The 24,534-nt window shown below is 37.2% G+C and overlaps 2 protein-coding genes across 3 annotated transcripts; one reads left to right on the top strand and one right to left on the bottom strand.

Annotated features, from left to right (window-relative positions):
* Positions 1-846: 846 nt before the first annotated feature.
* notchl (notch receptor, like) lies at positions 847-10,716 on the top strand. Of its 2 annotated transcripts, none has more exons than XM_044117355.1 (11): positions 847-1,036; positions 3,395-3,539; positions 3,844-4,176; positions 5,043-5,254; positions 5,708-6,038; positions 6,484-6,659; positions 7,197-7,258; positions 7,346-7,469; positions 7,966-8,063; positions 8,376-8,707; positions 9,283-10,716. In XM_044117355.1, the coding sequence occupies exons 1-11, from the start codon at positions 985-987 to the stop codon at positions 9,767-9,769; spliced, it is 2,352 nt and encodes a 783-aa protein (XP_043973290.1). In that variant the 5' UTR covers positions 847-984; the 3' UTR covers positions 9,770-10,716. The 2 variants fall into 2 exon arrangements, with proteins under 2 accessions (XP_043973290.1, XP_043973291.1); XM_044117356.1 differs by having other exon boundaries at positions 3,398-3,539.
* Positions 10,717-10,884: 168 nt separating this feature from the next.
* LOC122831277 (meprin A subunit beta-like) lies at positions 10,885-20,815 on the bottom strand. Its single transcript, XM_044117357.1, has 16 exons — positions 20,775-20,815; positions 20,567-20,666; positions 19,401-19,419; positions 19,269-19,295; positions 19,142-19,167; positions 18,954-19,038; positions 17,429-17,546; positions 16,888-17,066; positions 16,469-16,687; positions 14,974-15,135; positions 14,325-14,555; positions 13,788-14,237; positions 13,523-13,696; positions 13,329-13,434; positions 13,161-13,205; positions 10,885-11,474 (listed from the first exon to the last, which is right to left on the bottom strand). The coding sequence occupies exons 2-16, from the start codon at positions 20,660-20,662 to the stop codon at positions 11,396-11,398; spliced, it is 2,016 nt and encodes a 671-aa protein (XP_043973292.1). The 5' UTR covers positions 20,663-20,666; positions 20,775-20,815; the 3' UTR covers positions 10,885-11,395.
* Between the last annotated feature and the right edge of the window lie 3,719 nt (positions 20,816-24,534).

A 24,534-nucleotide genomic window follows, 5' to 3' on the forward strand; every position in this document is an offset into this window, starting at 1 on the left:
TTACAGTTTCAAATAAGAGTCTACATTAGTGGTTCTGTTGAAAAAAACTAACAAAAACAATTAGTTCTTTTTTGTCACTGAATCCCTGTACTTAAATTAAAGATTGTATTTTCAAAAAACATTCAAGGTGAGATTCATCTAGAGGATTAAATACATGATCTTTTATGAGGTTTTAAAGCTGCATTTCTTCTGGGGTGGCAATACATTTGGATGGCACAGTAATTCATAAAAAGACATTAACAAGCGAAAACACAAGACTGTGCAGTATACCGATAAGACACACTGTAAGCTTAATCAACAACTAAAGCTATAAATCTAAAGATTGACTATAAAAATAACCTGGGAGCCAGTTTCTCTGTTGTTTTGTGTCTTTGAACCAGAAATGTACAGGTCCTCCAATATCCCATCTTACATAGCTGCAGAGTTGCAGTGGGGTTGGCGCCTTTGACCATGGTGGAAAAATAAAACTATTTTTTTCAAAATCTAACACAAAGAACTTGAATTTTGTCAAGAATCAAAATGAGATCAGTCTTAGAACATTTTTGACATATGTGACACTATTTAGTAACATTTACTGATTTGTCTTACAGAAAGGGCATGGTCGTTATTTCTGGATATGTGTGTGTGTGTTCAGATTCAAAAATCAAATTCAAACCACACTGCGTCCTCACGACATGAAGAAATAGCCCTCCTAGCAGTTCTCCAGTCACATTATTGCAAAAACACACACAGAGGCACACAGGGGTTAGCGCCCTTCCTATTCTTCTGCACACAGTGGCAGGAAGTTGTCCAGATATCCGCAGGGGCTCTGAAAAAAAAGTAGTGAGCGAATAGAGTGAGCAGGGTGGCTGATGCAGCGGTGATGACATTTGGTGACTTGACTTAGCGCGAGCAGCAAGACCTCAAGATGTTCTTGATGTGATGGATTAGGGATCGATTAGAAGAACTTTCAAACCCAGGTTTACAGAAGAACGTGACGTGAACATGCTGAGTCTCAGGATGTTTGTCCTGTTGGGAGTGAGTTGCACGTCTCAAGGTGAGCAAAATATTTCTTAAAATCATACTTTAATGTACTAGCTCTCTGTTTTGCTGTTTATATGGCTGGAGGTCCTCAAATAAGAGTCTAAGACAGGGGTGTCAAACTGCAGTCCTCAAGGGCCGCTGTCCTGCAACTTTTAGATGTGCCTCCGCTGCACCACACCTGAATAGAATAATTAGGTCATTAGCAAGGCTGTGGAGAACTGATCTACACAAGGAGGAGGTAATTAAGCCATTTCATTCCAGTGCTTTGTACCTGTTGCACATCTAAAAACTGTAGGACACCGGCCCTTGAGGACTGGAGCTTGACACCCCTGGTCTAAGAAAATTTACTGTGCAAAAAAACTGATTCACATTTTAACTCCTATTACTGCTCTGCTAAAGATTAAGTGAATATTTTGGCTTTACAATCTTAAACAGGTTTTCTGAAATTCTCTAAATATGTATTTACATAAAAATGAGGGGTAGTATTTAATTCCTTTCGAAACACAGACAGACATTTTACTGATCAAATGAGTCATAGTGAAGTAGTCATCTAATTTCAGCTCTATTGTCAACGGGCTCTTTTCCCTTTATGGTCTTGCTAACACCTGCCAAGTCCATTGTCCAACTCCATCACATTCCACATTGCCTTGGTGACAACCTTCGACCTTTATCAAGTTCCCAGCCCACTCCATTTCCTTTGGCTATTCGCTCCTTCTGGAAGCTTCCTGTTTATGTCGGGCCCATTTCCTGTCCCCTTTAGCTGGTTGTATTACGACCCACCTTGCGTAGCTTAACCTGCATTGTGGTGAATAGTTGCTGATGGTTTGAAACAATGAGTAGCTGAATGCATGGGAGAACCAGCCATCTGATAAAAACACTTTGGTTTGAAAACCTAAGGTTATATACACAAATACATTAACCCCACCCCAGTTGTTCGGGTTAATTTATATTTGCACAGTTAGGTGTGAATGTGGGGGTATTGTTCTCTCTAGATTATTCATTCAGAAATGTACTAATTGGGCATAACATCATGACCTCTTTGCCCTTAAAACGATCAGCAAAATTATTTAAAAATGTACCAAACTAAGGATTTCAGAGTTTGCCAAGGTCAAGGTGTGCCAGTTTGGTTAGACAATATCCAAAACTGATGTGATTGTGGTGTGTTTCTGGTTTGTAGTGATTAACATTTATCAAAAACAATCCAGAGAACGTACCATGGTGAACTGTTGACAGAAACAGTGTTGCCCTTTGGTCTCTATAGTTGTGGGTCTCTCAGAGTGAAATGCTGACCTCTGTTCACATTTGGACATACGAAGTCAGAAATTGGTCATGAAGTGTGACCTGGTCTGATGAATCATGTTTTGGAATTGCATCTGAGTGATTGTGTGTTGTTCACTTAAAATAGTGGTTCCCAAAGTGTGGGGCGCCATTGCTATTGCCAGGGGGAAGGGGGACGCGATGAATGAACAGCAAAGAATACTCTTCTACAATATAGAACTAAATAAAAAAAACAATTACACAAAAGTGTTTCACTGTAAAGATGGGTTGTAGTTTGTTTTGTTGAATCCTGAAGTGTAAAATAAACTTCAGTGGAGTTTGAAAACGAAATATGTGTATAGGTTTATGTCTGGTTGAACGATGATTTTTTTTTTTCTTTTTCGGGGGTTTTTATTGTAATCCATAAGGCGGCCCTGAAGAAAATCTTTGGGAACCACTGACTTAAAAGATAGCAAGCCGGTGAAGGCAGTGTGATGTTTTATCAATGTTCTACAAATCCAAATAAATTCTTGTTTGATACATACCACCTTTTTAATCATTGTTGCACACCATGTAAACCCTCTGTAAAAGGGTATATACATATTCTGGTGTCTTTGACCTCTTCCAGCAGGATAATGCTCAAAGCTATAGATTAAAAATAGTTCAGGAACGAGGGAACAAACAAGAGGTGTTGATTTGGCCTGCAAAATCCCCTGATATTAATCATCAAGTATCTGTGGGTAGATTAATAAAGGATCACCACTTGACTGCTGCTAACATTTTGGTGCCAGACACCAGACAATCAGGGGTCTAAAAAAGTCCACGGCTCAAAAGGACATGATTGTTTTAATAGCAAAAAGGTAATCAACTGAAAGGAGGGCAGTGTGCATAATATCATGGTCTGCTAGTGTACATGTATGTTGTTTTCAGATAGATCAGTCTGATGCAAGGTTGTATCCTTCTAATAAAGAAATTAGCTTAACTATGCAATTAAATACAGCAAAAAACCAGTTTGTTCTTTTTAGTAAATTGATGTATGAAAGGTTTATTTCAACAAGCCTCTAATTGCTGTATGTGTCAGCTTTTCATTCATACTAATCAGTATCAATTTCAGCAGCTGGGTCCAGTGATCCATGGGTCCAGTGTCGCGAGAACAATTGCAAGGAGAAGTTTGGAGATGGGACATGTAACCGAGAATGCATGGAGTCACGTTGCCTTCGAGACGGATTCGACTGCCTGAAGAATCGTGGTCACTGCAAGTAAAAAAAACCTTCGTGACTAAGTTAGCTTTTTTGAACTGTAAATTATGGAAACGCCTTTAACTTAATAGGGCAGATTTTAGTGGTGTAAAATAAGCATCCCCTCTTCTATTATTAAGATGTTACATATCAGCAGATGATGAAAAAACATTACCTGGAGGATTTATTTTGCATATGACCTGGTACAGATATTTGTAAAATTAGAGGGTGTGCTTGAACACTTTATTGTTATGATCCTATTATTTCTGTCACTAACTTGTCTTTTCTTCTCATCCCTTTGTTCCCCATTCATCATATCTCTCAGTCCAGGACACACTCAGTACTGTCGAGCATATTATGCCAGCAATCGCTGTGACCAGGGCTGCAACAACGCTGCCTGTGGATGGGATGGAAGTGACTGCTTCAGAGATCAGAGCCCTCTGTGGGCTAAAGGCACCTTGCTTCTTCACACCAAAATCCCAAAACAAAATCTCTCCCTTGCTGTCACTCCTCTACTCTGGACACTCAGCGTCATCCTGCAGTCACCCCTCAAACTGAGGGGAAACATATCCCTTGCAGCAAACTTGAACTTGTTTGATATTTACCCTCAGAAGTTTGCTGACATGCTGGCTCACTCTTCACCAACAGACTCTAATGGGTAGGTAATACATGTGGGATTTGAAACTACGGTACACCATTTTCTTATTTTGACAGTAACAATACTAAAGACAATGTTAGTTATGCAAAGTAAGCTTAATGAAACAGTAAGTAATACATGTTAGATGATAGATTATGCATTAAAAATTAAGCATTTGGCAAGACTCTTCCTAAAAGAACCCAAACATTTTATATACATAAGAAATGGTTTACATTCCTATATAATAACACATAAAATGAAAGGGTACCAACTGGATATCCTTGAAGACCTCCATTAATCCAAATAGGGTAACCTTAAAATTTGTTGTTAAGCTTTTTCATAGTGCAATCAACAATTATTTTTGTATAATTTAAAAGCCCAACAAGCAGAAATGATAAGAAAAGCTAAATTAGGCGGCAACTGTTAGTTTAAATATTAAAGATAATTTGACTCAAATTTGCAACAACAGCAAGAGATTTGTGTCCAAAGCTATTGCATCTTCAAAGTAATAAGGCTTAAATTCAAATGTATTACTACATTGGTTAACCTAAAAATGTGCAGAAACCTGGAGAAATATTAATTAATTTGAGTAAGATTGGGTTAAATACTTAATCCAATTCAACCAAAAAGATTACTTAAAAATACAACAAACACAGTTGGTCCACAGGTGTATGAGAAATACTTTATTATCACTAATCAATATAAAAATTAAGTACATGACTGTGGGTCACTCCTAGTGGAGTGAGGTGGACTATTTTATTCATTTATCAAGACAACCTAAACTGAGCAAACAGTTTAGGTTGGAGATCTTCATTAAGTGCAAGAAAGGTATAACATTTAAGAGGTACCTGCTCTTTAGTACCAAATTTCTCCTGTCTTCTCTCTAGCTCCCTCCTGTTCCTACAAGTCGACAACAGGCCTTGCTCCAGGTCACCTTCTATCTGTTTCCCTTACGCTACTGAAGCCGGCAGTTTCCTACATGCAGTGATAATGACAAAGCCTTCAACGTTCCCAATGCTGCAGGAGCTGCAAGTCATTATAGGCATCAGAGGTGTCCAAGAGGAAATAGGAACCAGAGAGGAACAAGTGGAAGTTGAAAGTAGGCTCTTGTTTCCCGTCACCTACACACGCTCACACACACTTCCCTATTTCAAATGTAGCCAATCAAAACAATATAAAACAGCTTTGTTTTCCTGGTGTGCAGACTGGGGTGTGCATTTTTGAAAGTGTATTCACAGTCAAATAAAAAAGGTATCAACACACAAAGATAACTTTCAATGTCTTCACAAAGTAGAGGTGTAAATAAACTGGACAGGTCACCCTGCCTCTCGCCCGGGACGCAGCTGGAGATATGTACCAGCAACCCTCCTGACCCCATTTAGGGAAGAAGGGTGTACAGAAAATGGATGGATGGATGGATGGAATAAATTAAGCTAAATTATTAGGTTTCTTAGACTAAATGCTCCTTTCATCAGCGGTGAAATTATTTTAGATAACTGATGCTACTTATATTTACTTGTATATTTTAATGTTTCCATCTTTTCATTCATAGAGCAAACCCCTGCCTGGATTTGGGCTGTAGCTGCCATTGCAGTTGGACTTCTGATTTTGATTCCTCTGGTGGTCTTTCTGGTGATGAGGAAGATGAGATTGCAGCGATCAGAGAACAACAGCAGTGTTAGGGTGAGACATCGGTCTAAAGTTGCTAACGATGATGACAGCAGAAAATCCAAGGCCTGGATGCAACACGCACCACAGCAAGAGCAACGAGTTCGATATAGCAGAGAGAAAGACAAAATTAGCCTTCGGAAGAAAAAGAAATACAAGGAAGCAGAGAAAAAGAGGAGGAGGGAACCGTTAGGGGAGGATGCCATACGAATGCGGTAAGTGTTGCTGCTTCTAAAGATTGTGATGTGATCTGAAAGAGCTGTGTAATCAAAACATTTGTCCTCTGCTTTCTTATGATTGTGGCTAAATTTCATTTTCGATTGTCAAAGTTTCTCATTTGAGAACACCTTTAGAAATTGTGCTCTAAATGTATTTGCCTAAATGTATATATTTATTTCACATTAGATTCAGAGTTTTACAAAATTTTAAGAAATCTAAGATGTGACTTAAAATGTTAGACAGTACACTGCTCATTACATGGTTTATTTGGGATACTAGATATAGGGAATTAACTGACAACCCAGAAATCCACTGTACATGTGCTGCAGAGCTCCCTGGGCACTTGCAGATAAAGAAGTGGTTAAAAAGGAAAACTAAAAAACAAATTGTAACAGGATATATAGGAAAAATATGATTTCATAATACTATCTTTGCTTTCAGGCCTTTGAAAAGGGACCAAGAGCCAGGAAGTGACACAGATTTTACCCAAAGTTCAATGGAGGACATCAACATAAGATGCTCCAGGCGACAGGAGGACCCATCCATCTGTGACCACAGGACCGCGGACCAGAGACACTTTCGGCCTGGAGCCGCTCAAACCTGCAGGCCAATACAACGTAATCTGCCATATTCGTTTTAGAAAGAATGCAACTTCTCCTGGAATGTTTTGCTAACTGTCTTGACAATAACTTTAACATTCAACATGCTACCTAAAATTTAAGGTACCTAAAGTGAAGTTATTGTCATGTTTTTGTCATATTTTTGAAATGACAATAACACAATCATGCGACAGACTGGTGACCTGTCCAGGGTGTACCCCGCATCTTGCCCGGAATGTAGCTGGAGATAGGCATTTTGATTTCAAATTAGAATATATTTGTTGCGTGTTTATTTTACTCTTGAGGTTGAATTTAGCCCAAGGTTTATGCCCTGAGTAAGTATAACAGTATACATTCTCATCTCTATGACTGTGAATTTATAAATATATAAAATGTAAACACTTCTTTGCAAAAGATAGTACATACACAGTCCCTACAGTAATCATATAGGACCTAAAGCTATTTTAATAGAAAATGTTGTTTTTAAGATTCATATGCCTTTTACTTTTGCTATTTGAATTTAGCATCCCTCATTCTTAACTTTCTTTTAAACAGCTCCACCTAGAGGATGGGAAAGGAATGCCATGCCTCCTCCTTTGCTCAGTCCCCCCCAGCAGGTGAGTCATTACGAGTAGTTAAGCTAAAAACCAAATGTGTATTGTGGGTGTAGTCAAATGTTTATCCTAGTAATGTTCTGTTGGCAGTCAGCAGAGTGGTGTGGTCCCGATGGGTCTGTGGTTCTGATCCGAGCTGTGCGCAGTGGACTGGACAGAGTGGTTCTGGAACTGCTGCAAGCTGGAGTTCCAGTAAATAACACAGATCATACTGGTAATGCTTCCTGTGACGACATCACTAGTTAGTCTGGGACTTGATAATGTACCTCTGCCCCCAGTCTCCCTGTAGAGAGTTTATGTCAAATGGGTGTAATTCACAATCATCTTTTTCTGACACTGAGGGGGTCGAGTAACTTGTGACTTACCCCGTCTCTCTCACATCCTCTTTTTGTGTCCCTTCTGTCCCTCCTACCTGTCCTTCTCCAGCTCCCCTACTCTCTTCTTCTGACTCAGAGCAAAGTTAATATTCTTGCGTTGATGGATATATTAGCTTTGTGGTTAATCTTTCTCTTTGCTTCAGCTCTTCTATCCTTTTCTTTGTCTTCAAGCCTCTGTCCTCCTGTCTCATCACCCCCTTCCTCCCCTAATTAGAGGTGTCCTCCCTCTTCATCTCCCATCTCCTTACCATCTGGGCTTAACTCTGTTGTGTAATGGTTGTTCACTGGCTGACTTACTCCCTCACCTCCCCTCCACTCACACTTGTCTCTCAGGGAGATCAGCCCTACACTGGGCATGCTCAGTAAATCACCTCTCCCTAGCAAGGACCCTCATTCGCTATGGAGCTGCTGTGGACCTGCAAGACAACAAGGTATGTGACTAAGCTTTATTATCCAGACATTGTCCTGGAAATAAATCCCACCTGTTAAACCGCTGCACATTTTTTAATGTGATAGCTGCAAATTTTAATATATTTTTTGGGGGATTAGTTTCACACCAATGCAAATTCGGTGCAACCAGTTTGCTTTGGTTTGTGGCTGGGAGGTTTGTGGCTGTAAGTTGGCAGAAGTTGAAGGGGTATAAATGTTTTTGAAAGGCACTGTATCAGTTTAGAATTTTATAATCAAAAGATTATATGTAATAAATGATTTTGAGTACAGTACAATTATTTTTTTTCTTTTAGGGTGAGACAGCGCTCTTCCTCTCCTCCCTCCATGGCTGTTATGACACTTCCAGGCTTCTCCTGCTTCATGGTGCCAACCTGGAGCTGCATGACCGGAGGGGCCGTCGTCCAATCGATGTGGCCAGAGAGGCCATGCACCATCAGGTCCTGGAGCTCTTGCTGGCTCACCAGATACAGAGAGGGCCTGTTCCTGTTAACACAGCCAGCGATGTGATGTGGGAAGAGCGTGCTCTAATGTACTCACCGTGGGTCAGTTCCCAGGGTCTCCCTGGAAGAAGCGCCTCATTCTCTGGGATGATAGCCCATCGAGACATGACCTCACCACCTCAGAAGTAAGCTTTCGGAAATTTGACTCAAACACACATCACAATTATTTTGTCAGACTAACCAAACTATTTCAGAAAATGGTTGTAGGAGTGCTGTGGTCAGTTTGATGTAGAGCTGGTACGTCCGATGCAATGTTCAATAATTTCAGTGAACTCCAATTCAGAACTGCACAGCATTCTGGGGGACGTAGGTAGAGGAAAAGCTTTAGACATCTAAATTTGGCCAGCAAAGTTCAGGTTGGTTGCATCGGCTAACTCGCTCTCTCTTTGGTTACCTAGCAACAACCTGTTGAGTAACTTGCACAGCAGCGGTAGCATGTTTTGCCGCCTCATAACTGCTTGAAAATAAAAAGAATGCGGTGGAGTAAAAGGAGAGAATGATTACAACAGCTCGAGAAGAAAAACAAAAAACACGAATCAAAAATATAGACTGATATGTAACCCTTATATTGCAATATGTTTTGAGCCATACAATGGAGATCAATTAAGCATTCTCTTTTTCTTAATTTAAGCTGTTCACCATAATTTTTTTATGCCTTCATCCATTTGATTATGTTTTCATGACTTTTCTTCGTTGCCAGTGATTGGTCAATGGGCCGAATGCAGTACCCACCGCCTCAGAACTGGAGACCCCAGCTCAACCAATCAGCCACGGCACTCGTTCCTCCAAGAGTCATGGGTCGTTCCCCTCGTCCAATCAGTACCTTACAGGAGGTGACATCAGAAGACGAGGATCGAGACCGGCATCACGAAAATCCCAGAGCTACTACACCTCACTTCCTCTCTCCCCAGCCAGCCCCCCGGCAGCGCTCTTTCTCATGTACCCAGCATGCACTGCAGCGCCGCTCCAGCGCTCTCCAGCCAGAGCCAAATTACCTCATTGTGACAGACAGAACACCCAATGAGCCCATTGAAAGGGTGGTGGTTTCACCCCCACCGACCACTGCCATCCAACCAGATCGCCAACCAGCGATGAACAGAGTGGAACAGGCGGCAGTGAGTTCAGTGAATTCTGAGCAGAAACCCAACACAAGCAGCACCACTGACTCCACACAAACAGTCTTGTAGGAAAGAGAAGCAGGCAGTGAAATACAAGAGGACAGGACTCAAATCAGCTATGTGCAAGATACAATGGTTGAGTCAAGAAAATAAAAAACCCCTCTTGGACATCTTGTTATTAACAAGTGTTTAACAGCCATCTTACTCCTCAAAGATATTCTTTACCACATTTTTCACTTTAGGCTTTTCCTATTATGCAGGGAGATATTGTTGTAAATAATTTTTGGGATGAATCCCACTTCTTTTCTAAAGTTTTTCTATATTTTTCTTCTAAGCAACTAGACTGTCTTGTAATCTTATGAAATGGTCATATTCCACAGTCGTCCGGTCTTTCTGTAGTTTTCTGTTGGAAAGAAGTTAAAAAGCAGTGATGGTTCAAAGAAAAACCTTCAGGAAGACTAGAGAGGTATTGATAGAGATCACAAGGATCAAACTCCTTTAAAAGGGAACTATATGAGAAATGGTTCAAGACTTTTGCACAAGATTGTGGATGTTGCAGAAGCTTATGTTCTGATCACTGCAGAATGTTCAAGGAAAAATAATTTTAGCGCTGTCTAAAATCAGAATAGACCTGATAGCCTATGTACAATAAAGCAATTTCTATTACATTTTTATGTGAATTTCATCATATTTATTTAATATCATTGCACACAAAGCAAATTATTAACATACAGTATATCGGAAACCAGTGTCTGTTGGCATTTATTTTATCAGATGTGTTCTCAATCAGGTTTTGTTTTGCACAGAAATTCTATTCTTAGTAAGGTAATTCAGTTATATCTTATTAAATTGTTAACTGATACAATGAAACCCAGTGAATAGACAAGGCATAAAGTGTTCAAGGAAGCTGACCTGTGATGGTTATGTTCATATGACCACAACTTCACTTTTTTCCATGTATATGAACTATTGAGAATTTTTCTTTCAAATAAAACATCCAAGTCTGGTTAAATTTATTAAAATCTCACAGGACAATTTGTTATTATTTGAAATAATACAAAATCTCAAAGATGGTGGCATCATCACCAACTGTGGTGAAGAAATTATTAGATTTTGTTTTTGTGTGTGCAGTGAAAATAAAATCTCAAATGTGTTTAATAAAAAACTACAACATACGACTAATGTGGATTTTTCTTAGTTTAATTCACTTGTTCAGCTTTTCCAAAGCAAAATATCACACATATCTAATTAAAATATGTCCTTTACCATTAAGCCACCAAGTACCCATGTTTAAATTAGCATGTGATTAAATATTTGTGAAAATATTTAATTTTCAAACAGAATATTATGGATTTGATTCAGAAATTGAAGAGCTGTGAATAGGTGTACCTGTTATCATAAAACAAAATCATACTTCAAACAAGCTTTTGCTGCAATATTCAAAAATCTGCATGTATATAAATGGTACAAATGAAGTCCCCTTACCAGAAATTGTTGAATAGAAGCTACAAGTTCAGGCTTTATATATATATATGTTGATTTCTTAAGGTAATACACAGTTTCCCAGTTTGTTGTTGAACAAAGAATTCACAATATTTGGGCAAAATGACAACCTGCTCTGTCATTATAACATATATGCATAACTGGGAAAAATGTCTAATCATTTTTGCTGCCTATTTATTTGGGAGGCGTGCATCATGACAGTAGAGGGATCATCGCCAGCAGGACAGTGAGGATGGGAGAGGCCACCATACCAGGACAGAAGCCAAAAATGCTATAAGAGAAAGAAAAACATCTTGAGAATATGAATCAATCCAGCCATCCTGTATTAAGTTTAAGTTTAAACTATGTGTTTTACAAACTGTATTTGGTAGTGGAAATATTTAGAAAAAAAATATTTTGAGAAGGATAAAGTTACTCGGTTCTAGCAAGGCATTTATGGGTTCAATCACACACTGAAAAGTGATTGAGTAAGAATAGTGGGTGTGACAACTTTTCTTTCGTGTATTGAAAGGAATAAAATCAATTCTTTTATGTATTGTCCCCTACATAAACTGATTTTTTTATTTGCAAGATGGTAATGAAATGCAAACTGAGTCAAGGCCTTGTATTTGCAATAACTATGGACTCTTGATAACATTAGCAGTGGTTGATTTTCTTCATGCTTTGCAGATAGGTTCATCTGCAAACCATGAAGAAATGTCCAAGCAACTCTCAACAAATTGGTAATACCTGTTCTCTGTAGTGGGAGGCGGATGGACAGTAGAGTACTGTAAGATTATAACCAAATATTTAGGTACAAAACAAAATAAATATATGACTCATGGGTGATGCTGGATACATTGCATGTCTTAAAAGGTCACTGTCTCATTGAATTAGGCCAGCGCTTCTCAATCCAGTCCTCAGGCCCCCCTGCTCTGCATGTTTTAGATGTTCCTCTACTCCAGAACAGCTGATTCAAATGATTGCATGACCATCAAGAGCTGCAGAAACCTGTTAATCACCCACATATTCAATCCAGGTGTGTGGCAGAAGGGAAACACGTAAAACATGCAGGGCAGGATGGGCCTGAGGACTGGAATTGAGAAACACTGAATTAGGCCAAACTTTTAGTTTTCTACGTCAGTTAGAAATACCACCATTTTTAATATTTTCTAGATGCCAGAATATCGAGAGGGAAAACCTTTTTGAAAAATTTTGTGCTGCAGCTAAGCATGTGGGGACAAGGCAGCCAACAAATGTAACTCAGTTAGACCACTTCTGAGGGTTAGGGGCTAGGGTAATGGTTAGGGGTTTTCGGAATCAGCTGAAACTCCAGGTTAGCCATTGTGAGAATCTTGTGGAAGAATACCCATAATTTGACCCAATATAAAAGACAAATTTACCAATTCAATGGAAATGTATGTGAATGCGTGAATTAATAAAAAAAAATTACCTTTCCCATATTCCAGCAATTGAAATAATTTTTGTTATTGTAACTGACATAATACAGGTAAGGTTTGGTAAAATTTAATTTCAAATGGTGATAAAAATAATATTTGCCCTTTTCTACAATGCACGTAGAAGTCTGGTTTTGGCTGTTTGTGTAGCCATGACACAAACCAGCAAACTTTTCTTTACAGAGAAAATGAACTTTAACTTGGTCACCTCCACATTAGACTTGTACTATATTATGATGTGTTCATCACAGCCTTCTGTTTAATGTTACAGCACTGTTTCAATAGTTATATTCAAAAACAATCTGACAGATGGTAGATGAAAGTTATTAAAAATACAAGAGAAGAAAGTGATAACTTGTTTTCTCTTTGTACAGTGTTATAAAAATAAACAGAATTTAACTTAATTAAACAATAAGGGAAGGAATAAAACAAATTATAAAAACAAAAAATAATACAATTTCGTTTGCACTGGATATATTGCTTTATTTAAAAAAATAAAGTGCAATCAAATGTGTGAATACCTGTCTTCTGGTGATGTAGAAGGTGGGTTGATGCTTGGGGATACTCTGTAAAAGTTAGAGCAAAAACTGAAATCTGTCTGTATTTCTAAATCATTTTCTTTTAGAGCTTTGTCTGGAAATGCAAACTTGTCAGAATTAAGTTATAATTTACTTGACAACTTGTTTTACCGTGCAGAGCATGGACTTTCATTCTGATTTGGTGGAGGATTTGTTATCCTCACTGGTTTTAACTGAGGACATGGTAAAGTTGTTCCATTGATTAGTGGGGTGAGATCTATCAAAGGACAAAACTATCAGTCTTGACAGACTTGTGACATTATATGTAGTTTGCAAAATTATTTTAATTAAAACATTTTCCCTACCTTCAAAGTTGAACATGAAAATGGCAGTTCCTCCCTTGAGGAACTCTCTGGATTGCAATTCTTCTAATGTTACAATATTGTTGTAATCCCAGAAAGGCCCATTATAGATTATTTCTCCATTCTCATAAAATAATCCATATATAGTATTCCTGGGATTGTCCCAGACAGAGAAACCTGTTTATATGACACACAATGCATGAGAATACGGGTTCGTTTTTTACCAAGAACTTTTCTTCAAAATACCAACATTTTATGATAAACTTACCAGAAAATACGTCCTTTTCATCAGAAACAAAACTATATTGCTTGGACATTTGCAGTTGCTTGTTCGGGGTTTGATCCATCAACTGGAAAATCATGTGTCTTTGCAGACAAGGATATTGCAGCTGGTCATCATTCTTACTAGACAAGAGCTGCACGAACATTGAAACATATGTTTTGGAAAGTACAGCAACTAGACGGTATGCATAGCCGTCTTTGGAGAATTGTCGTGGGCTGGTCATACTGGCTCCATAGCTGTTTGTGTTTAAAAGAACCTCCAAGTCATCAATCTGCCAGGCAAAGTGTGGACACTCTGTCTCTGAGAGATTGATGTCATCAATTGAGAAACCTCCTGTGGAGTTTCCTGCTCCTTTCCGAACCTCAAACACAACCTGGAAGTCCTTGGTGGCATTCAAGGAAACGTGGTGGAGCTTCCAATGAGATGTTCGTGAACCTGGAGGAATACATTTTAATTTTCTGTGCTATATGATTTTAATATTACAACATGCAAAAGTGAAAAATAAAGACAATCAGTCTTTACCAATAATTTGTCCCATTAGGCGAAGAGTTCCTGTGATGTCCTGCTCATTTTGAAACTCTCTGATCCAGATATTAAGTTCATCTAACTTATTTCCACTGTGGAAATAGTAGAACTGCAGACACTGGACATTACATGCCCTGGTAGGTTTCACTATCTTGGTTTCCAGTAGAGTTGAATCTCCCTCTTGTCCTGATGTTGTGCTCACATGGATGAAGTACCCAGTTTCATTACCTTCAAATACGTTGAAAAAGATAATATTTTTCATAAATCACCTTCATCTATATGATAATAATAGAGAACTCAATATATTTTAATATGTTCAGATAGAAATTATGTTTACATAACCATGGTAAAAATCACTCAATTTTGCAGTAAAGCTAGTAGAAATAAAGTAAAGCTAGGAAATAAACCCCCCTTAATATTCCATCTTTATGATTCTTAAAGAGGGATTGTTTCTTTTTAGTTGAAAATTGTCTTCAATATATTATTTCTGAAACAAGTTTTGCTCAAAGATTATTTAGAAAGGTGTAATTCAGCAAAAATACCAAACAGTTAAATGATATGTTATTGGCTCAGATTTGTTTACTTTCCATTGCTCTTCAAAGCCATAAGGGGAAAATAGTCATAATATACAAGGAGCAAATCTCACCGTTGTCTCCATTTCCACTTGGCAGACTGGTATGGTCAGAACTGGGGCCCCCAGGAACTTGAGTAACAACTTCCCAGCTAATCCCACCTTGTGAGCAGCGGCTCATTTGGCACATCGATCCATTCGAAAAGCCACAGTAAGAATTAAATGCAACAGTTGACTCTAAGATGGTAAAAATAATATAATATATTTTACAATATGTTTTGAGCTAATATTTAAAGATTAGTCTAGGCCAAATTTACCTGGCCTAGGTTAAGCTTTTCAAAACGGCGCAAACATGTTTTTATGTAAGACAACACATTGTTATTAACAACTCCAAAAAGTTCATGTATGAACCAGACATCGTTTGACCGGAGTATACTGGTGTATCTTACTAAATTAAGAGATCAATGAAAGAGCATTTTATTTGATTAAGTCAATGAAACAACTTAAACACATTAAACAATTTTACTGTATATACAGTTGTATATTTCAAGCATTGTTTCTGACAATTTTAATGACCATTTAAAAATAAAAATGAGTTTCTCATGAAATTACAATATGTAATCCCAACGATTATAAAAATTTATATAAAAAATTAATCATTACTTTTGGCCATTTTATGGCCTCCAGAATTAAGGTTATTATTGCTGGCTTGATGGTTTTCTACCAGTAAAAGACCACTTCCACAAGGAGTGTGAAACCACAGAATGTCATTGCCAGAGCAGCTGCCTTTGATGTATTCAAGTGTTTTATTGATAAATGGAATGAAAGAAAAAATGTGGCAGAAGGAGGGGGACAAGCAACCAGGATTCCCACAGCTAAATAAAGATTTTTAAGACTGGAAGAAGAGTGGAGAGTCAAACCAGAATCAAAGTTATCTGAGGTCCAGTGGGAAGTTTTCACTGAAAGTGATAATTTATCTTCTGGTGTTGATGCAATGTGTTTTATCTACACTGAAAATAAAACAATCACCTACCAGGACATTTCTGCATTCTTCCCTCTGCTGACAAACTATGTGGAAATGCAGATTTACTTTCCTGGAAATACTGACATCTGTGCTTGATCATGTAACAAATTCACCTGGCTTAAAAGCCACAAGTGAGTACCGTTAAGAAGAAGATGAGTGACACCAGAGATAACAATGCAGACAAGTTGAAGGCCACTGTTAAAGCAACAAGGATTAAACACGTCAGCAGACACGCAGGCTGATCAAATCCATGCCGTAGATTATGCAAAAGGATCCCCAACCAAAGGTGGTATATATCATTTACTGTCCATGTACATAGAGGAGCTTTTATGTCATTTAAAAATCAACGTCTTATGGTTTCAGGAACACTGGATGGACCATATTCATCAAATTCAAAAGAACTAAACACTTGACATTCATTACTATTTCACTTTATGAGCATAGCAGTTTGTCAAAAAGTACAGAAGTTATGATAGAAATTATAATTTGACCACGGCACTTCAAACAATCAATTTACGGCAGGCTTAACAATGTTTTATGACTTACTGCAGTTGTAGCGAAGGTTCAGCTCTAGAGCATCACTAGGACTCATTTCCAGCCTTTGACCAATCATATCTTGGAATTTGGGGTTGATGGTGATAATTGTAGAGCCTTTGCCATTTGAGAATGCATTTTTGCCATAGTGCATCACCGACATGTAGTCATATGGGACTCCATGTGTAGTGCTCACACTACTGCTAGCCTTGTCAAAATTATGCTCTTTACCTGGGTGACACAAAACACACTGCACTTTAAAAATACTATGGTATATATGGTGCTCTTATTACAGCCAACTGTCATGAAATTCCTCTCTTTACCTATATGACACAATAAATACACATTTTTGCAATGAGAAAAACTTAATTAATTAAACACATCACAGATTTTAACAGACTAAAAAACACACTAAAAAATAAGTGTTTTACCTGCTTGGATGTTGGCTAATTCAATCCGTACAAAATCATCTCTGTCATATCTAGACTGTTCATGGTAGAAACCAAGAGCATGAAAAAGCTCATGCTCGACAATCCCAATGTAGTCACAGCCTTCACCGATAGAGAGATTCTGACCATTGGAGAATATTTGACCAATATATGACCAGCAACTGCAAGGGGGAAAGGCGTTATTCAGGTATTGTTGAGACGTAAAACCACAAGCAATTTGTTCAGATGAATCCTGCTCTCAGTTAATAAATTTTAAAAACATAGACACAGTTTGTTTAAACTGCTAAAACAAGGATCAGCATGTTATTTTTCAAGTCTGACCTACACTGTCATGCTGATAAGAGGTAAATAAGACACTCAAGAAAACATGAAGAAATCTGACATTTGGCAGGTCAAACTTTGCTAAACACTGAACTGCTGCACCATTGTAGAAGGCTCATGTTTCAGTTACATGTATAAGTACAAATTAACAAGTTTAGTTGAAAGTAAGTGAAATAAGAAATCAAAGATAAGGATAAATTACCCGTCTGACTTCTGGATGTTAATGTAATATTCCTCAGAATCCCTCGGTTTGAAATCAATGCATGACTTCAGTCTGAACTGTTCAAAGGCTCTCATGATGACTCCTTTAGCATTCAAGTCTTTCATTTCATGAGGAATTTCAAAATTTTAGAGAATAAAGAACATACACATAATTACTTTTTAGATATTTTGTAACATAGCTTTTCTGTTACATATTACACGACAATAAATACCAATAATGTTAATTCAAAACAAACCAAAAAAGAAAAAAGAAAACCACTACTGGACCAGTGCTTCCATTATGGTGCCAGTTCATGCTTTACATGAATTAGATCTAAATCCAGTCTGTTCAAGTTAAAATAAATTAATTCATGCTCATAGTTTGCCACCTAGATCACTTGGACTAAATCCCCATCTCCAGCTATAACTAGTTCTTGTTTAGTTTTCAAATTTTATCCATATCAATGTTTTAAAATTAATAAACCAACAGGAACAATTTATATGGGTTATTTCATTGTCTTGAATTTGATTCATTCTCTGTTTGTCTTTGCCCTCATAAACAGTATTTTATACTTTCCAGAACTGCGTTAATGCTTTTTTCAACCTCCTCTCCCCCCAAAAAATTTGTCAGTGTATCCATCCATCCATTTTCTACACACTCTTTTTCCCTAACAGGGTCAGGAGGTTTGCTGGTGCCTATCCCCAGCTAACGTTCCAGGTGAGAGGCGGGGTCACCTGGACAGGTCGCCAGTCTGTCGCAGGGCAACACAGAGACATACAGGACACACAACCATTCACACACTCACACATAGGGAGAATTTAGAGAAACCAATTAACCTGACAGTCATGTTTTTGGACTGTGGGAGGAAGCCGGAGAACCCGGAGAGAACCCACCATGCACAGGGAGAACATGCAAACTCCATGCAGAAAGACCCCTGGCCAGGAATTGAACCCAGGACTTTCTTGCTGCAAGGCAACAGCTCTACCAACTGCGCCACTGTGCAGCCCTCCGTCAGTGTAATCAGTGTAATTTTAAGGGTTGGAACTTGATTGTGCAGCTAATGCCTTTACAACCAAAACTGAAGTCAAGTTGAAAGCAAAGAGAAGACCTTAATTAAAATTAAAAGTAGAGGCCTTTGCAAAGATGAACTCTCTCGACTGCTGCACATGCAAACACAGACACCATGTAGCAAGAAAATATCCAACGTTTGCCCCCTAAACATTTGGATGTTTAAATCTTTCTCCCTTAAACAAAGCGTGAATGACTTTAGTTGAAGTCATTCATGCACAACAGTGAGCGCTTCAGCATGTGTTGTATGTTTACTCTGTTGTGTCACTCTCCATTCACTTCCAACTGATGGCCATTCAAACTGAGCCAGGATCTCCTGCAGCTTGTCTGCTGTTCAAAGAGAGGTGTCCCTTTCCACTGTTGCCAAGTTCTTCTCGAGAAATTAAAACACTAAAATGCAACTACTGAAAAGTATGGTTTGTCTAATTGACTTCTATAAAAGAAAACTAATATTTACCCAGGCCTTTATCCAAGACATATGGAACTGGGGATGTCCATAGTTTATCTCCAGAAAGAAGGGTGCTCCTTTGAAGGTTTGGAGGCTAATAAGGAAGAATGTGGGGCACAGACATGGAAGACAACATGCCTACATAAATGTTGTACTAAAAACTGCCGTTGTTTGCTTATAATAATACTGAAACATACCTCCCGAATGTCGTCAAGAGTCAAATCTAAGATCAGGGAATAATGTTAGTTCTTTTACTATAGAAAGCTAGATAACAATTGAGTTAAATCGCAAAAATGTTTTTTACAAAAAGAAATGTCAATTTACCTTCTTTTATCCCGTTTTCTTCAAACGCTATAAAATGCACACGCACATACCTTTAGTTCACATAACCATTAAAATAAATAAATCATATAGTGAAATTGATGCAGAAGTATAAAGGAAATACATGGAACTTACCGCCTATTTCTATATCTACCTGAATTCAAAAAATCAAAAATAATTCAAACGATTAAAAAAAATTGTTAAAATACAGGATAAAACAATATTTTCAAGTGTTTCTGTATCTTGGTTATTGTGGTAGGTTAAAAAATTTATACTAAAATCTTAGAACATACTAAATCATTTACACATCAAACTGAAAACATACAAAAGGTTTTGTTTTTTAAATGAGAATCTCAGCCTTTCACTTTCTATACTGGCATGTTCCCACATCCAATTGTCACTGGAAAAAGGCAGAATACACACTGAACAGTTTACAAGATCCTCACAAAAAAAAAACAGATACATACAGGACAAACAAACATGTACTCACACCCTCATCTAAGGAGAGTTTTTAGAGTAACCACACTCTTTGTGAACTGTCTCTTTACAAACTGAGTTTGTAAAGAGACAGTTTAAAAACTCACCACCTTGAAATTATTAAATTTCAAGGTGTTAAATTTGAAAGTCAAATTTCTTTTAAGGCATATTAGATATATGCAGCATTTCTATGACTATTGAAAATAACATAGTTACTTGAATGTATTGACAATGTAATGATACTATGTGGGTTGAATATGTATAATAATGCCTCTTTAAACATATGAAACCATCAAATCCATCTGGTCTTGTTGCAGTTATCCAGGCTGGTGATGACAGAATATTGATTTGGGAATTCTACAATGTTGCAAAGCTTAAGTCATTTAAAACTATTTTTGTGAACATAACAATGTACACGCAAACTCTCCACAATCACCAGAGCTCAATCTGATAGAGCCCCTTTTGGGTGTCGTAGAACAGGAGATTTTTGATCATGTATGTGCTGCCAACAAATCTGCAGTAATATGGACTGTTAAGGGACCAGAAATTATTCAATAATGTTTTTCTTTGTAGATACTAGTTTCTCATCCAAAATATGCATCACAGATGCACACAGACCCATTTTAAGTCTCTTCGAAATTGGGCTATTCAGGTTGTTGCCCCAAGGCTCAGGAATTTCAACTTCTGTGTCTGCCCTGCATGAACTACACAAATGTGACTTTTACTAATTATATGATAAAAAAAAAAAAAAGTTATTATTATTTCCTAATTCCAAAAAAGTTGACATTTAAACTGTAGTAAACTGTCTGTAAAAATATACTTACTCCAGGGATGGAGAGTCCTGAAGAAAGTGCAAGATGCACCAAAAGAACAATGTAGCCTTTCATCCTCATGTTGGCTTTGTGGATAAAATCTAACATTAAGCTTCACAGAAAACAAATTAGATTAAATTAAATGTTAAAATACATAGATTCAGTGAAGATGCATGACTTTCAGTAGATTCCATAAATTTTACAGTAATTCATTTCCTACCTGTATGAAGACTTTCAGAAGCTCAGAATCTGTTCAAATGAGACTCCAAACAAACTGGAAGGACTTAAAATCTCACCCTGTTACAATGGAGGTTGGATCATTTCAAAGCAACGTCATACTGAAGGCCTTGCTTACAGGTTGATTTTATAATTGTAGGCAGGCCTTCTTCTTTTGTGGCTGTCACACATTATTTCCTGTTGGGTTATGAAAAGATGCTGCAGTCTATCAAGGACCTCAATTACCTAGAATTTTATGATGAGCCTTACTATCTAGATTAAAACGCTAAAATTTCATGCTAACTGATCTAAAACCAGACATGAAAGATTTTCTCAAACATTTTTCTCAAATCATTAAGTCTAGGAAAGCCTGTCATCATTTGTTGTAGTAGGTGGAGTGTCGGTTAGAAAGATTTTCCAAAAGTCAAAGCAATATTGCACAATATATATATATATATATATATATATATATATATATATATATATATATATATATATATATATATATATATGCAATATATGGCAATAACTGTTGTCTGTGGAGCAGGTGGATTAATGGTAGATAAGCCTATAAATTAAAAAGTAAAGTTAGGAACAAGGCTGAAGAAAGCACTGAGAAAGTAATTTTCTCGTTCAGTTAGACAAATCTTTGACTTGTTTTGCTAAACTCCTTTCATGGTCATGTCAGTATAACTAGTGTTGGTGTAGTTTCAACACAAATATTCAAAATCCTGTCTATCCATTTTGTTGCACTTTGGCATGATTATTTAATGAGGAATGACTATTTATATTGTTTAATGCATTTAACCGTTATGGTTTAAAAGTCAACTTGAAAGAGGAAGCTGGTGGAGATGAACTGAGTATTTAATAACATTAAACAAAGACAACCTACATGGTTTTATGCTTGGAAAACAAGACATGGAAACAAGGTGCACAACAATTCATTGAAAAACTAAAGTATTTTGTGGTAAACCTATATATTATGACATTAAAATGTATGAAGATTAAACTAGCTCAAAACCTATTTTTTATTAACTGATTGTTGCTCAAACAACATCTCTTTTTTTCTGAGAGTCTTTTTTTTTTTTTTACAAGTTTTTTCTAGTGGGGAAAGTCAGACCAGGAAAGAAAAACCTGGTAGTTTCCCTTCCGCATCAGGAAAAACCTCAAAACATTTTGTGTTTTTCCTCTTATGTTGCCATGCACTCACCCTTATTCAAAACCTGTAACCCCCCCCCCCGTAAACAAAATTAAAAAAACCGCCTTATTTACATCTCATTTTAGTTTTGTATCAAGCTGTATTCTTTTCTATACATATACTTAGGTGAAGCTACTTCCTTTAGTTTATTTATCCTGGACCTCATCAATGCCTTCCATTCAGCACTAATATCAATATTTGAATATTAAAATATTCCCACCAAACATCTTTTTCTGTCACGAAAACCAGGGACGTTTTTAATTGTGAAATGAAACTTCTTTTAAAAACATTTTAGGAACCCACAACATTATAAGTTGTGTAATTAAAACTTATTATGTTTCAATGGCTTTTATTGATTGAAAGATATAATTTGTTTTCTTTTTTTAAATATAAGATAGGTTAATTTTGAAGAAGAGTGCTTTACCAAAGTAAAATTACAAATTTTTGTTTTAGTTTGAGAAACAATTTCTAAAAATGATATTTACAAAAATATTAGAATCTGTAGCCTATTTCAAGATAAAAATCACACAATGTTTCTCAACAATTCATAAATCACTGTGTCTAGAACACAAAGAAATGGGATATGAAGAAAGACAAGTAAAATATAAAAATGTAAAATATTAAAATACTTAGGATACGGAGGCCACCAGAGACGTGGAGTTGTGTCAGATAATTTTGTATTGAGTCACACTTCAGTCACACAGAAACTGTTTCTTGTGTAAAGTATATTGAAATTAAATGTAATTTACTGTGCCTTTTGCACTTATATAGCATTTGCAAAGATATTTGAGTTGCACCTGCCAAATTGACAGACATGGAAGTGTCTCATGCAGGAAACTTATAAAACCTGGTGACAATTTAATTGCATCTTTACAATTAAGGGCATTGTACTGACCTCTAACATCTACATATTTTGTACTTGTTGCATGTGGTTCTCCCCTCAACCTTTGAGCTTCCTATCACAGAGAGGCTAACACTCTCCTTGTAGATTACCACCCTCCCCTAATTTACTTCTTTCTATGAGCAGGTTCACACCTAACCAACTATCTATTCCTCTGGTACTTAGACACCTAGTCTGCAGAGTAAAACCCACCTCAGAATTCATAGAGAATCTATCTGGCTAGTTTAGTGGAGAAGATTCGCCTGCATTCTAACAGCCTACGTCTGAATGCCCCTTCCAAGGATTAATCAACTAGTAGCGTGAGTCAGCTTGGTTCCACGGAACACATTCATTAGACAGACAGCTGCTCTTCTCATCTCAGAACTGGCTCTTGAAACTGATCCAGGTTTAACGTATGCCCCTTATCCAATGGCTCTAAAGAACCCAGCTCCCCTCTACTCAACCTACATTACGAGCATTTCCACTACCATTTTTTCCAGGCCAGTCCCTACTTTGGAGTGGGGCTGGCATGGGTGATGTAAGCTTAGCTCCTGTTCACTGATTAGTCATGGGCATGGTCACCCATAGGACCAAAGAGAGAAGAAAAACAAATGGCGCAAAATTTCAAACTTGCTGCAACATGGAAGTGAAGGGAGTCCTCTGAAAAGAGCAAGCGGTGAACGTTGAGACGATGGCTTTTCTGTGTATCAGACTTCAGTATTCAGCGGCAGCTTGATGGAGCAATGAGGAATGAGTAGTTTTTGTTGACACAGTGTCAGCGGAGAGAATGGAAAGCTATGTTTAGATATCAGTTATCTAAATAAACATATAAACTATTCATTGTACAGGACATAGAAATGAACAATAAACTCAAATAATACAAGTTTTATTCAAACTTTATCCACTCTCGTTTATCAACGAAATAGTCGTGTCTTTAATTTACACCACTATTCCAGTTATTTATAATTGTGCATGTCTGAATGGTAGAAGTAGTATGTCTGTTTTCTATTATTCTTTTTGTGTATGTAACTTTCACATTTGTATTTGCTATAATTACATCTATCACATCTTATTACATCTGATTACTTTGATCAGAAAACAGAAGAAGGGGAACGTGACTTCAGGAGGAAGTAGCGACCAGCACTGAGATGGTAGAACTCCGTAGAGAAGAGCTGAGGCAAAAAGACAAATACCAGTCTTTTTATTTCATACCTACTCCACACATTATTGTACACAATGTAGTTTGTATGACATAAAGGCCCTAATACAAATCGTCCAAAAATGTGACAAAGTGAAAATAACACAATATTATGTATTTCATTGAAACTTGACATTGTAGATTACCAATGAAACCATCCAAAAGTGAACACATATTGAACCAAACATTTTGACATTACTGTTAGGGTTGCTATTAACAAGAGCCCAAAATACAAGTCATGCTTGCTAAAACATGTTCTTTATCCTTAAGCCACCATGCACCCATGTTTAAATATATTTGCATGTGGTTAAATATTTGTATGAAGATGTAATCGTAAAACAGAATATTCTGTGTTTGATTCAGAAATTAAAGAGCTTTGAATACCTGTATCTGTTATCAAAAAAACAATATCATACTTTGAAAATCTGCAATCTTTAAAAATGTGCAGATACATGTTTAATAAAAATAAAGTCCCATCACCAAATATT

This window comes from Gambusia affinis, linkage group LG05 (genome assembly GCF_019740435.1).
Source record: "Gambusia affinis linkage group LG05, SWU_Gaff_1.0, whole genome shotgun sequence".
Classification (NCBI taxonomy): Eukaryota; Metazoa; Chordata; class Actinopteri; order Cyprinodontiformes; family Poeciliidae; genus Gambusia; species Gambusia affinis.